The 13,748-nt window shown below is 43.5% G+C and overlaps 1 protein-coding gene across 2 annotated transcripts in view; it reads left to right on the forward strand.

The window, feature by feature from the left end:
* LOC137522634 (CMP-N-acetylneuraminate-beta-galactosamide-alpha-2,3-sialyltransferase 4-like) overlaps positions 1-13,748 on the forward strand; it is a 216,393-nt gene that overhangs the window by 161,672 nt on the left and 40,973 nt on the right. For both annotated transcript variants that reach the window (XM_068242716.1, XM_068242715.1), the window contains exons 8-9: positions 1,795-1,935; positions 11,076-11,216. In XM_068242716.1, the coding sequence (XP_068098817.1) occupies positions 1,795-1,935; positions 11,076-11,216 (282 nt within the window). The remainder of the gene's footprint in view (positions 1-1,794; positions 1,936-11,075; positions 11,217-13,748) is intronic.

Genomic DNA, 13,748 nt, shown 5'->3' on the forward strand with positions numbered 1-13,748 from the left:
AAAGGCATGTACATGTGTCAATTCCCCTTCGTGATCGTTACCTTGCTGCGGTGAGGGGACTTGCGTATCACAATGAAGCAATGACCGCCGGCTATATGAGTGTGTTGGGGTTGGGGGGCACACCTGACCCAAGAAGATAGATAAGATTGTTGCTTCATTGTGGACAGACCAAATTCGATCAGCTGGACACTCAGTCACTGTCGTTTTGTCATTCAGCTACCTCAGCCCGACCATATGGGCTTGAAAACCACCATCGCCTGCACTCTGGCCATGGTGCGCACCAGTCCAGCACGGCTGTCACTACACAAACAGCTGTTTGCGGTGCGTTAAACAGTGAGTTTAGTCTGTCAGTGTGAAGCAGTACTCTAATTACACTCCCTGATTGATGTATACACATGCAAGATGTTTTAAAGCACTTTAGGCCTCCAATTTAACAATAAAATGTGATTTCCGCCCTTAAAACGCTGCTGTGCGTCAAATCCTGATTTTTCCTGGGGACTTTTGGCATGTATCCCACTCCGCCATGCCCCCCTCCAGGTTTTAGACCCCTTGAAACATCTTTTCCATCACTTTTGTGGCCAGCATAAATGCTTCTAGTTTTCAAAGTTCGCCTTCCCATTGAAGTCTATTGCGGTTTGCGGAAGTTCGCATTCGCGGTTCGTGAACCGAAAATCGGAGGTTCGGGCCATCTCTAATCTCAGTGACTTGGCAGCATGTTATTACTGTATGAAATAACATGCTGATGGGTCATGAAGAAGATGCGGCCAGCTTGGTTAAAAACGGAAGAACATGGACTAATGGAGGAACATGATGGCCAGACGGGAGTTAATTCACAGACAAAAACTGCAAATTTTTTCAGCGAGACTGGGGTGATGGTGTAGTCCGGCAGCTGGCTCGGGGGCCCTGGGCAATTTCCCAGTTTGCCCCATGGAGGCATTGGGCCCGAGTGAGCAGGTTCACAGTTGTCCTATAAAAATAGTAGAAGCAGTAAAGTGTTGTACCGTGGTAGCCATGAGTAAAAACGTCCTATAAAAATGTAAGGTATTTTTCTCAAGAGATGCTGAACACTTTGACAATGGCCCTGATCACTAAGGGTGAAGTGCTGTGAGCGCACATGTGATCCAGCAAAACTGGACTGGATTATTTTAAAAAGTTCTTCTATTAGATGACAAAAGTTTTCAATTCTGATCTGTGTCATATCAAATCATAGTATTAATTATTAAAATGTTAGTGAAATGGCAATTGTACAACCATTATTTTATTCATATTGTAGTAATTCTTTCTTTTGATCTGATATAATCCAAATGAGAATTCACCTTATTACAGATACTTTTTAATATATCTTATACAGGTATGTTTGGTTACCAAGGCCATCCAGCCGTAGTAAACTGCTGTATGTTGCTATGTTTTGGCTATTCCCTTGAAATGATAGCAGCTGTAGAATATGCCATCAGGGAGAGATTGATAATACCAAGCAATTTATTAGAAATAGCCTGACACACAAAAAGATGGGCACAGCCTCATTGTTGCCCTCAAGGATAATCCTAGCTTCAGCATTCAGTCATTTCTATATACTTTCTATATTTTTTTAGAAACCACATCAGCAAGGTCATGGCACTGTCCAGTGAGCAGTGTATTCCCATGTTAGCTTAATAATGGAGCAGGAAAGGCATTCGCTGTATGGGCAGCAGTAGTGATCAACAAGAATGCTGTACGCAACGGAGCTTTTAACTGTTTTTTTTGTTTTTGTTTGTTTTTTTTACATTTTTAAGCTATAAATTCATATTTTTGCAGGTAACAAAGGGTTTTTGGAAAACTCCACCACTAATCTGGAAAGCAAATCCTCGGAACATCCGTATCCTGAATCCATATTACATGGAAGTTGCTGGCACAGAACTGATAGGATATAACACGACATCGGAAGAGATGATTGCGGTAATTGGTATAGATCACACATCCTTTGTCATCAGATGTCTCTCTAGGATAGTGTAAAGATGCCCATCGATACAATCTTGATGGTACAATCTTACCAAATGTTTGCAGGAGGGTAAGCTGAATGAATATTCCTTTAAATGGATACTTTAGGTAGTCCTTTTGTATTACATAGAAGTGGTAAAATTATACAATTAAGATTGTATCATTAGTCGGCACCTTCAGGGTGGCCAAAGTAGGACAGATTTATCAATAGGAAAAGAAACGGTATGGCCAAGCATACATGTAATTAAGGCACCAGTAAACTTGGGTGCAGAATCAAGGCGAAAAACGTCTTCTCCTGCTCCTGCGTTCATTACTATTCCCCCTCCAGGCTGCCACTTACACAGGGGAAAAATGTAATTCGGCTTCCAGCTATTGTTGGCAACTGAATTATGCTGTTTTTAATCATAATTTGTACTCTGTCTTTTGACAGCGGCCAAATTACTGACGGAGTGCCGCTATAGCCGTAATTCCCATTACGGCCTGTGGCGGTGCCCAATTTTCCAGCACCATTTTTGCCTGATTGGACGGCCAGGCCTGCTCCAAAATAAATGCTGTTTGTTATAATCTCTATTCTAAATGCAGTAAACATACTCATGTCATACTTGCCTCTCATGTAGTCTACCCATCAATCTCTTTCTCCTCTCCTGCATCCTGTTTTTCCACTGTGATGGATGGAATTGTCCATCCTTCTCCACCCACTTGAGCCATAGAGAAACATGGACATTACCTAGCACATCAGTTGCCCTTTCAGTTATAACTGACAGCAACTGATATAGTAGTATAAGGCTTTTTAGTTCTGACTAGTCAGAACTTGAAGGAATCATTGTTAGAAGAAAATGGTGAGCTTCTGAGAAGAACTGAAAGTGAGATGAGAGGAACTGATGGCGAGGTAAGTATGTCATATTTATTTACAGGTACTTCATGTGTTTATTTTAAATAATTTTACTTAGCTCAGGTTCCCTTTAAAGAGGAACCATAACAACATTTGGTAGAATGTAATGCAATATTCAGAATGCCCTATTTTACAATCATTCTCTTGGTTTCAGCCTCAGAAAAGCTTCTTATATGTTGCTATTTATTGGTATGTAGCCCCGACCTTCCAGTAACATTTAGCCTAGGCTATGCTGTGACCTCTTTCTCTCCCAGAACACTCTGGGAGACCAGCTGCTGTTTCTGCTCACTTGAAGGACAACTGTAGTGAAAGGTATATGGAGGCTGCCATATTTATTTCCTTTTAAGCAATACCAGTTACCTGGATATCCAGCTTATCCTCTACTCTAATATGTTAAGCATTGGACCCTGAACAAGCATGCAACAGATCAGATGTTTGACATTATTGTCATATCTGACAAGATTAGCTGCATGCTTGTTTCTGGTGTGATTCAGACACCACTGCAGCCATATATATCAGCAGAACTGCAAGGCAACTGGTAATGCTTAAAATGAAATAAATATGGCAGCCTCCATACAGTTGTTCTTTAACAACTTATACACCTCCCACAATGATGCACCTTGCCAACAGTGAAGATGTTGCCATATGTAATAAAAAATACCTCTACCATACCTCCCAAATTTTGAAGATGAGAAAAAGGGACACTTAAAGAGAAACTCCAACCTAGAATTGAACTTTATCCCAATCAGTAGCTGATACCCCCTTTTACATGAGAAATATAATGCTTTTCACAAACAGACCATCAGGGGGCGCTGTATGACTGATTTTGTGCTGAAACCCCTCCCACAAGAAGCTCTGAGTACCGCGGTACTCTGGGCAAACTGCCACAATGTAACAATGTTCACAGACAGGAAATGGCTGTTTACAGCTGTCTGTAACAGCCAAAACGTCACCATGTAATAAATGTCAGAATGTAAATTGGAGAGAGGAAAGATTTTACAATGAGCAAACACTGACTAAATCATTTATACATAATTATGGTAAAAAATGAAGCACTTTTTTTACTACATTATTTTCACTGGAGTTCCTCTTTAAGCCAAACACCCTGTGTGGCCTAAAGCCACACCTCCTACTTTTCAAACTGCCGATAAGTGGACGTATTCATGACGTGTGTGGGCAGAGCCAAATGTAAAATAATGGACCCACGTTTTCTTCCCAAACCTTATTAGGCAAAGTAACCCTCAAACGCATATACTGTACATCCACAAAACCACACAATTAATATTGCAGCTTTACCTCTGAAACCACATGCACTATGGCAAAGTTGCCTCCAAAACCACATCATAGCCACCTTGTCATCCTCCCCCTATATTAATGTAGCCACTATATCACCATATCCCCCTTTTACACACACATTAACAATTTATCCCTCCCAATGCCAGAGTGGTATCATTATGAATCCCGCCCCCCCCCTTCCCCGCTTATCATTGCAGCTAGCATGTCACCTATTTCCACCACAATAGTGAAGCTAGCAATTAAACTTACATCTCCTGCTGTACCAATTAAACCTTACCCCAAAAATAGTACAAGTACCACCATAAATAATAAACTAGGTGGAAAGGAGGGTGATACAGGGTGGGGAGGAGGGTAGTACTGGGTGGGAGGAGGGTGACAATGGGTGGGAAACACTGGGTGGGACGAAAGTGCCAGTGGGTGGGAAAGGCTGACACTGGGTGGGGAGGAGGGTGCTACTAGGTGGCCAGAGGGTGCCACTGGGTGGGGAGGAGGGTGCCAGTGCGGGGGAGGGAGGTGGCGGCGGTAATATGGGGATGCAGGGAGGGGGGCCGACATCCTTCCTCACTCCCTCCCTTTCCATGGGCCCCCCTCCAGTGTCCCCTTGCAGAGTATTGGCACACGATGTGTGCGTTCATCTCACCTGTTAATGCTTTCCCGCGGCCGGCTCCTCTCTACCTATTGTTTACCCTGACGCATCATGCTGAGAAACAAGAAGTAGAGAGGAGTCGGACGCCTGAACACATGGACAGGTGAGATGAACACGCACCGCTGCGGTAATACTCTGCAAGGGGACACCGGAGGAGGGCCCATGGAAAGGGAGGAATGACGTAGGCCTCGCTCCCTGCATCTCCATATTACTCATTGGTGCGCGGCTGCATGATGCAGGATATGGGGGGGGGGGGGGGGGGGGGGTTGGGGTCTTAGGGGTAATTACTTACCTGATTGGCTGTAATTCATTCAGGTGAGCACTCTGCCCCTCATCAAAAATGCGACTGTGGCAAGTTTTTTTTCAAAGTGCAGCCGAGGCTCTGGCTACACACGGCAGCACAGGTGGAGGTTTCCTAAGAGCTTCGGAAACATGGCCGCAACTTCATTGCAAAGGAGGCGGGCAGAGTGTCACCTGTGAATGATTTACAGCTGATTAGGTAAGTAATTAACCCTTTGACCCCCACCAACCCTGCATCATTAAGTCAGAGTCAACGCGCATGATGTAAATCAGAGTGTAAAATATTTTACAATAAGCAAACATTGACCAATATATAAAGTAATACTGTAGAAAATAAGCAATGTTATTCATAAAAGGATCCTTAAAGTGGAACTCCAGTGAAAATAATGTAATAAAAAGTGCTTAATTTTTACAATAATTGTGTATAAATGATTTAGTCAGTGTTTGCCCAATCTTTCCTCTCCCTGATTTACATTCTGATATTGATCCATGGTGACATTTTTACTGCTGGCAGGTGATGTCAGTGAAAGGATCTGCTGCTTGCTTTTTTGGCAGTTGGAAACAGCTGTTATTTTCCACAATGCAACAAGGCTCCCACAGTGTGATGTCAGCACCATGGTCCTGACATCACACCGTGGGAAGGGTTTCACTACAATATCAGCCAGACAGAGCCCCCTGATGATCCGTTTGTGAAAAGGAAAAGATTTCTCATGGAAAAGGGAGTATCAGCTACTGATTGGGATAAAGTTCAATTTTTGGTTACAGTTTGTCTTTAAAGTGGATCTGAGATAAACTTTAACTCATTGCATAATTGTGTTCCTTTCATATAGTTTATAGGGCATTCCTCAAGCTAAATACGTTTTTTGTTTTGTTTGAATACTCTATTTCCCTATAAACTAAACAAGCCTCGCCCACAGCTCCTTTTGTGCCTTGGCACTATAGCAAGGGCTTATGGAGCTCAGTCTGGGCAGGAGGAGGTTACAAGCCATTTGATTTCAGAGGTAGAGGGGAGGGAGGAGGAGAGGGGACTGAATTTACACACCGGCAAGCTGATAGCATCTCCAGCCCTCAGCCTGTGACAAAACAGAACATGGCTGCCCTCATTGTATCACAGGAATAAATAATCATAAACTTTTGAAGCTGTTTGCAGCTAGATATGCTGTGTAAACTATCTAAACTTTAGATGAGATATATAGACAAGTTATTTGTTAGTTTTTCATTTCTGATCCGCTTTAAGCCATCTGAAAAAAAAGTTTCTTACCTGGGGCTTCTACCAGCCCCTTACAGTTGTCCCGTGCCTGCGCCAGTCCTCTACGATCCTCCGCTCTTCCGCTGCAGCTTAGTTTTGTTTCCGCCGAATTGGAGTCGGCGGGCCACTGTGCCTGCGCAGCCCTGGCAACGCGTATCCTTGCCCACTAGGGGCGTTCCTGCTGGTCTTCCATAGCTGCCATTGGGCAGCTCTGACTCTTCACGGCCATGCCCCCTGCCGCTCCATGGCGGCTATCTGATCCAGCCCTCTGGATCCGGTAGCATTGATCTATTTTAATTTCCAGCCCCACCTCGGGTCCTCTTTAAAACAGAGACACAGTAATGTGGGAAATAAAAATGTATACAATGGTTCACTTCTCTTGAATTAGCCACATACATGCTGCCGGCAGGATGTATGTGGCTAATAGAAGAGAGGTGGAAGATGGACGGACACCGCGACACAGGACAGGTAATGTATAAATGCACATTACAGCACATATACATTACATACATATGTACATACACAAACATTGCCGGAACAGTGCTGGGGGTTTCGTCGCTCATCACGATATCACTCACCGTTACCGTTACCGTTGTGCACCCGATTGAGCAAGTTGGCCCGACATATTGCAGCATGTCCGACGGATGAATGCGACCAATTTCAGCCCGAAATTTGTCCCATCGTCAATCGTTCATGCATTTGGCGGTACCGATTCTCATCTGATTCGATTGGTTGCCAAACCTCTCCGAAAAAACTCACAAAAAACTCCCTGCCACCTCCTCCCGCCACGCAGAGTAGCAAGTAGCAGGAAAGTCTGTAATTTTTTCCTGCTTGCAGATGCTGCTTCACAGCAGAACACTGCCTGCTGTCATTCGCCGGCTCCCAATCACATGACCTTCATGGGGTTCGGGGACCAAGGGGTCCCCATGCTATCATTTTTGCAGGGGGCCCTATTAAGTTTAGTTGCGCTTCTGCTTCACCTCCAAGTGTTTTTACCCTAACGGACTAAAGCAATTTTCAACTGGCAGGGCTCCTACCTTTCATTCGTCAATAACTTTATCATTCATATTTGTCACAACAAAATGATCTATACCATGTTCCGTGGTCAGTTAAGAGTAACCACCACTCGCCATTTTAAAATGTTGGTCCAACAATACCAATTGTCTGGCAGCACTGCTGATCTATTAGGCTGCAGTAGTGTCTGAAGTAGAATTGACAAGATTAGCTGCAAGCTTGTTTCCGGGCTGAAAGTATTGTCACAAACACCTGATCTGCTGCATGCTTGTTCAGAGTCTATGGCTGAAAGTATTAGAGGCAGAGGATCAGCAGGACAGCCAGGCAACTGGTATTGCTTAAAAGGAAATAAATATGGTGGCCTCCATATAACTTTTACCTTGGATTCACTTTAAATACATCACAACACTTAAGGGATTAGCAGAATCCATGCAAGAACACATTTGAAGGCCTGTTGTCGTCAATGTATCTCAAGACACCTATTTATATTTGCAAAAACATCATAGCACATATTTCCAATATATAAGCTGTGTGATATTGTTGGTGTATTGGCCAAAAGCTTACTTTTTATTTTCATTTAGCCAATAAATGGTATCATCCAGAGCCAAAACGTCCTAATTTATGTAGCGTCACTAATTGACATGTACCCACTAGTAAACTTGGATACTTTTTGTGGTACAAGGTCAAAAGTCTTACTAATGATTGGACTCTATTTGTTGGGCAATTACCATATAAGGCTGACTAATGCTGGGAATAAACAGGTCTTTTTTTTCGCTTGATTCTCCATTCGATTGATTTTGCCGCTCCATTCTCCACTCAATTTCCTTATCTTCCGCTCGTTTTTCTTATCTTTTTCCATTCACCTCTATCAGAAATCAAGCGGCAAAATGATCGAACGGGAGTTCGGACATGTCGGAAATTATCTACCTAACCATCTATCTGCCGCAGAAATGTCCTGTGTATTCCCAGCATTACAGCTAAAGTGCGCTCTACTTCACCCTACTTGCTGCTTTCTTGGCTCAGATGATATCAGCCTGGCTCCCCTGCGCAGTGATGAATAGGCAAGCCAGCCAGGGGAAGTAGCAGAGAGGTGCTGGTGCAGGGCCGGGCCGAGGCATAGGCTGGAGAGGCTCCAGCCTCAGGGCGCAGTGTAGGAGGGGGCGCAGAATTCATTCAGCTGTCATTCCTAATTGTGTTTGAAGCGGAAATAAATAAGAAAAGGGGATACATAGCAGTGACTGCAAGCAAGATAACTAGATATTAAGGTGTTGGGGAGGTTGTGGGCCCTGTGGCAGCTCTTAATCTAATAGTGTGTGATGGCTGGGGTGGCAAGGATGGAGGGGCGCACTTTGGTGTCTCAGCCTTGGGTGCTGGAGGACCTTGTCCCGGCTCTGTGCTGGTGGAATGGTGAAAATGTTGTGAGGTGAAGTTCAGAGGGTGAACTGTGAATGCGGGATTCATATTTGGTATTTGGAGACACAGGGTTCTTGCATGTGTTTGAGGTTGGAGAAGATGCAAAAGGGGGGGGGGGGTGGAGAGAGAGAGAGAGAAAGGAGTTAAAGATGCTTAACAGTTGATCTGATTTGTGGAAATATGAGGATATGCAGGTACAGAAGACTGTTGTGCAGTTCTGTTTTATGAGGTAGGAAGTCTTTGTCTGTGCCCAATCTTGCTTGAGCACTCTACAATACCTTTTCAGGAGTTTAATGTGTTAAGTCAGACAGTAATGACGAATGACACAAGGGTGGACATAGGAAAGAGGAATGCAATGGTGTCCATGACTGATGTTACAGAGCTGTGATGATATATAGCTGATTCACAGGGCCGGTTCTTTCATGAAGCAAGGTGAAACATTTGCATCAGGCGCAAAGATTACAGGGGCAGCATGTTTGTACTGTGTTTACACTAACAGCATGCAGTCAGAGTAGGTCATCGTTGGGGAAAAGCAGCTTGTTGTGCTGTGTGAGGAGTCTGACAGTGAGTGAGGAGGGGGAGGCAGGAGAGCAGCAGTGTTTAATTTGCCTTGCACAGCAGAAGGGAGGAGGTTGCACTGCTGTCCTGACCTGAGGAGGAATGGAGTGGCTAAGGGTGAGCAGTTTGTTTGTCAAAGGCAGCCAGTATGCTTTTGTGTTGAGCTGCAGCATGTTGTGGGAGAATATTAAGGCCTCTTTTCCACGGACTGTTGAACTGTGTGCAAAGGCAGGCAGTTGCCAGGCTGCAGTGAGCAGTTACCAGGCTGCAGTGACCCAGTTACCAGGCAGCAGGGAGCAGTTGTGAGAGTTTGTGAGCTATTTCACTGCCTATCAACAGTCCGTGGAAACGAGGCCTAAATGAAGCAGAGAAAATTGTCGGTGCTGTGCGATCATCAGAGGTGCTCGGATACCCCCAATCACGAATTCGAGAGATCACGAATTCGACTCCGCCCACTTACGAATTGACCCCCAATCACGAGTAGAAAGGGATATCCGACTCGAGTGTGGTTTTGAGTCGAATAACCGCATGTAATCACGAGTGGTAATTGTGATTAAAAACCTGCTGAAGTTTAACGGTTAATAGCAAAGCCCCCTTACATGCTAGGAATAACAAATTAGCCAGATATGTTAAAAAGAACAGTGGGAACAAGAGGAAAAAAACATTTTCAAAAATACCTTATAGTTTTTGAGAAAATCGATTTTAAAGTTTCAAAGGAAAAAATTATACTTTTAAATGCAGTAAATACTTTAACTGTCATTTACTGCATTTAAATGTATACTTTTGCCTTTGAAACTTTAAAATCTATTTTCTCAAAAACTATAAGATCTATTTGAAAATGTTTTATTTCCTCTTATACCACTGTTCTTCTTAACATATCTAGTGTTTCTGGCATGTAAAGGGGCTTTGCTATTACTCGCTAAAGTCGGCGAATTTTTAATCATGAATACAGACTAGTGATCATGAGTAACTATTGATCACGTGCCGGGTAACAAGTGCAATCACGACTGCATTTGTGATCTGCATTAGTGATCAAGAGCTGATCACTAATACAGATTATGACCTTGTGATCATGAGTTACTCGTGATCGCGACTTACTCGTGATCGCGACCTCGTGATGAGCATCCCTGGCGATCATTCTGAATCTGGGGGGAGGGGGTGGGCACATCGCCATAAGTTTGCCTCAGGCAGCAAGAAGTCTAGAACCGGCCTTGCTGATTCAGGTGAACATAGGATTTCTATTAACTGGTTTATTTAAAACTTAAAAGGACATCATACTGAATATAACATGAGAGAAGACATGCCAGAAGCCTGTCTTTCTGAGGCCCTAATAGTAGGATGAATCCTGTTGTATACTATACATTATTTAAAGGGAATCTAAACTGAGAAGGATATGGATTTTTCCTTTTCAAATTATACTAGTTGCCTGACTCTCCTATTAATCCTGTGTCTCTAATACTTTTAGCCACAGCCCCTCAACAAGCATGCAGATCAGGTGCTCTGACTGAAGTCAGACTGGATTAGCTGCATGCTTGTTTCAGGTGTGTGATTCAGCAACTACTGCAGCCAAAGAGATCAGCAGGACTGCCAGGCAACTGGTATTGTTTAAAAGGAAACATCCATATCCCTCTCAGTTAATAAGGTTCCTTTTAACTAATAAAAGCACTGAAACTGTATTTATCATAAGTCATGTTCACTGTTAAGTATTTTATGCACTGTTTTTTCCTCAGACACCCACAACTGGCTTGATGGCAATTACCTTTGCTATTCACTTCTGTGATCAGGTTCATATTGCTGGATTTGGGTATCCAGAGCCAAATACAACACATCCGGTCCACTATTATGGCAACGCCACATTGGGCATGATAACTGTAAGTTTCCATTTAGACTAACACGTTTATATTGTATCTTAACCACAAAATAATCTTCAATTAGATTTTAAGCTAACAAGGGCAGGGCTCTCTCGCCTTTTTGTGTCTAGGAATGTTTTGTTCATTGTGTATCTTGGCATTTGTTTTAATCATCATGTTACATTTGTCACTGTAATTACTATGCCAATTCTGTATTTTGTACCAGTGTTTATATTTGGTGTATACCATTGTCTATTATTATGTACCTCATGTTTGTTTCTTACTTTTTACAGCGGTATATAATATGCTGGCACTTTATAAATCGACAATAATAATAAAGGGAACCTAAAGTGAAAGTTATATGGAGGCTGCCATATGTAAATACCAGTTATCTGGCTTTCCTGCTGATCCTCTGCCTCTAATACTTTTAGGGCTGGTTCAGACGGGCGTTTTTGTGGCGTTTAACGCAGCGTTTCAGACGCAGCGTTTTTTGGGATCTACTGCCATCCAATGCAAGTGAATGGGAGCGTTTAGAGCTGGCTTTTGCAGGCTTTCATGAAAGCCTGGCAGTAGATCCCAGCGTTGCGTCTAGTCTCAAAAGCAACATGCTGCTTTCAGAGGCAGTAAACGCGAGGAAACAATAGCAGAGACCAGAACTGCTAGCCTTGAACGCTTTTCAAAAGCTTTCAAAAGCTAGCTTTTAAACGCTGGCGTTTGAACGCAATGCCAAGCAAAAGCTCAGCAGACGCCCGTGTGAACCAGCCCTTAGTCGTAGACACTAAACAAGCACACAGTTCTGATGTTCCTGATAAAAATTGGACAAGATTAGCCGCATGTCTTTTTCAGGTGTGGGATTCAAATACTACTGAAACCAAAGAGATCAGCAGGACAGCTAGGCAAGTGGTATATTTTTAATAGGAAATAAATATCCATATAACTTGCTTCAGGTTCCCTTTTAATACACTTTTGCATTTTAGAAGCCTAAAAATCCACAGCCAGGCCCGGTTTGGCCATGATGCCAAGTGAGGCGACTTCCTCGGGTGGCAGAAGTCTGGGGGCAGCACCAGGCAGAAACCGGAAGTGAAGAGTGACTGGTCAACCTATACTGGGGGAAACTGTACCTGGCTAACCTATACTGGGGGCACCTAGAACTGGCTACCTACCTATGCTGAGGGTGTTTTTTGGGGGCTCACCGCTGCTATAACAGGTGGTGTAAAGTGTCGGGTGCTGTGCGATCATTTCAGTAGGGTGTGTGTGTGTGTGTGTGGGGGGGGGGGGGGGGGAATCCTCACAAGTTTGCCTCAGGCAGCAAAAAGTCTGGAACCATTCTTTTCACACCTTATTTATAAAAGTGCTAGGACCTGTGACTATCCCTCCAAATTAATCACTTTAGTAAACTAACCCCCCTCCCACCTATAGTTCACTAGAGGTATAATTATATGGAGTTTATCCTCTGATCCTTTTTGATTATTGTACAAAGAACAGAACTTGTTACATTTCTACAAAAGTGCTAACTTAAACGCATAGCAAATGCATACTAGAGGCAGATAAAAAAAACATGAATAAAATCTGAGATCGTAAATTTTATGCGTGTCAGGCTTGGCAGGCTATTACCCACAGATCAGCTACTATGCCCCAATTTATCACCATCTTCACCCTATGTGGCGTCCCCGCTTGAACGGGAGGTGAGGAAACAACACCTGCCCGACTTCGGTTACACACAGGCCTTTAAAGGTGTAAGGTATAGGAGCTGAACGTAGAGTAGACAATAACCCACCAGAGCCAAACAAACAGACAAGAGTAATCCACGAACAATCCAAGGTCATACACGGCAATCCGAGATATGAGCTATGAAGGTACAAAAGGGCTAGGCAAAATCAGGTCACACTGCACTCCAAAGGTCGGTCCAGGCAGCAATCAAAGGAAGTCCAATAACGAGCAGAGGTCCATACAGGAGGCAGACAAAGAATGGTCAGTTAAAAGCAATGATCAGAATCCAGATAGTCATAATATTTACAGGTAAGAGTACCCAGCAGCTAGCAAGCTAACGCTATAACGGGCAATGACAGAATGCACGAGCAGAATTTATATACCAGGCATCCTCCAATCAGTGGCTGGCCACACACAAACATCCAGTCAGTAATCAGATGCCCTGCCTAGGTGACACGCTCAGTACTCAGTGATCAGCTAACACTGATGTTTGTCTGTGGAGGGTATATGGCAGGCGAGCAGGATGTTTTGCCCGCCCACTGCTATGCGCATGCAGATCCTCAGCGTGCACATCCGTGACAGATGACGGTCGCCGGAAGTGAAGGAGGTTGAATCGCTTCCCGCAGGAATGGACTACTCAGGTGCGTCCCTTAAACTGCGCAGTGCTAACTGTTGATAGAACATTAGTAACATAGTTTTTTGATGCAGGGGTGTCAAAATCAAATATGTAAACATGAAATATTTCTATTTTTTTTTTATTATAAGCTTGTAAATAGTGATGGATGCAAAACGGAAAAAATGCACTTTTATTTCCAAATAAAATATTGTCTCCATACATTGTGA

This window comes from Hyperolius riggenbachi, chromosome 6 (assembly GCF_040937935.1).
Source record: "Hyperolius riggenbachi isolate aHypRig1 chromosome 6, aHypRig1.pri, whole genome shotgun sequence".
Lineage (NCBI taxonomy): Eukaryota > Metazoa > Chordata > Amphibia > Anura > Hyperoliidae > Hyperolius > Hyperolius riggenbachi.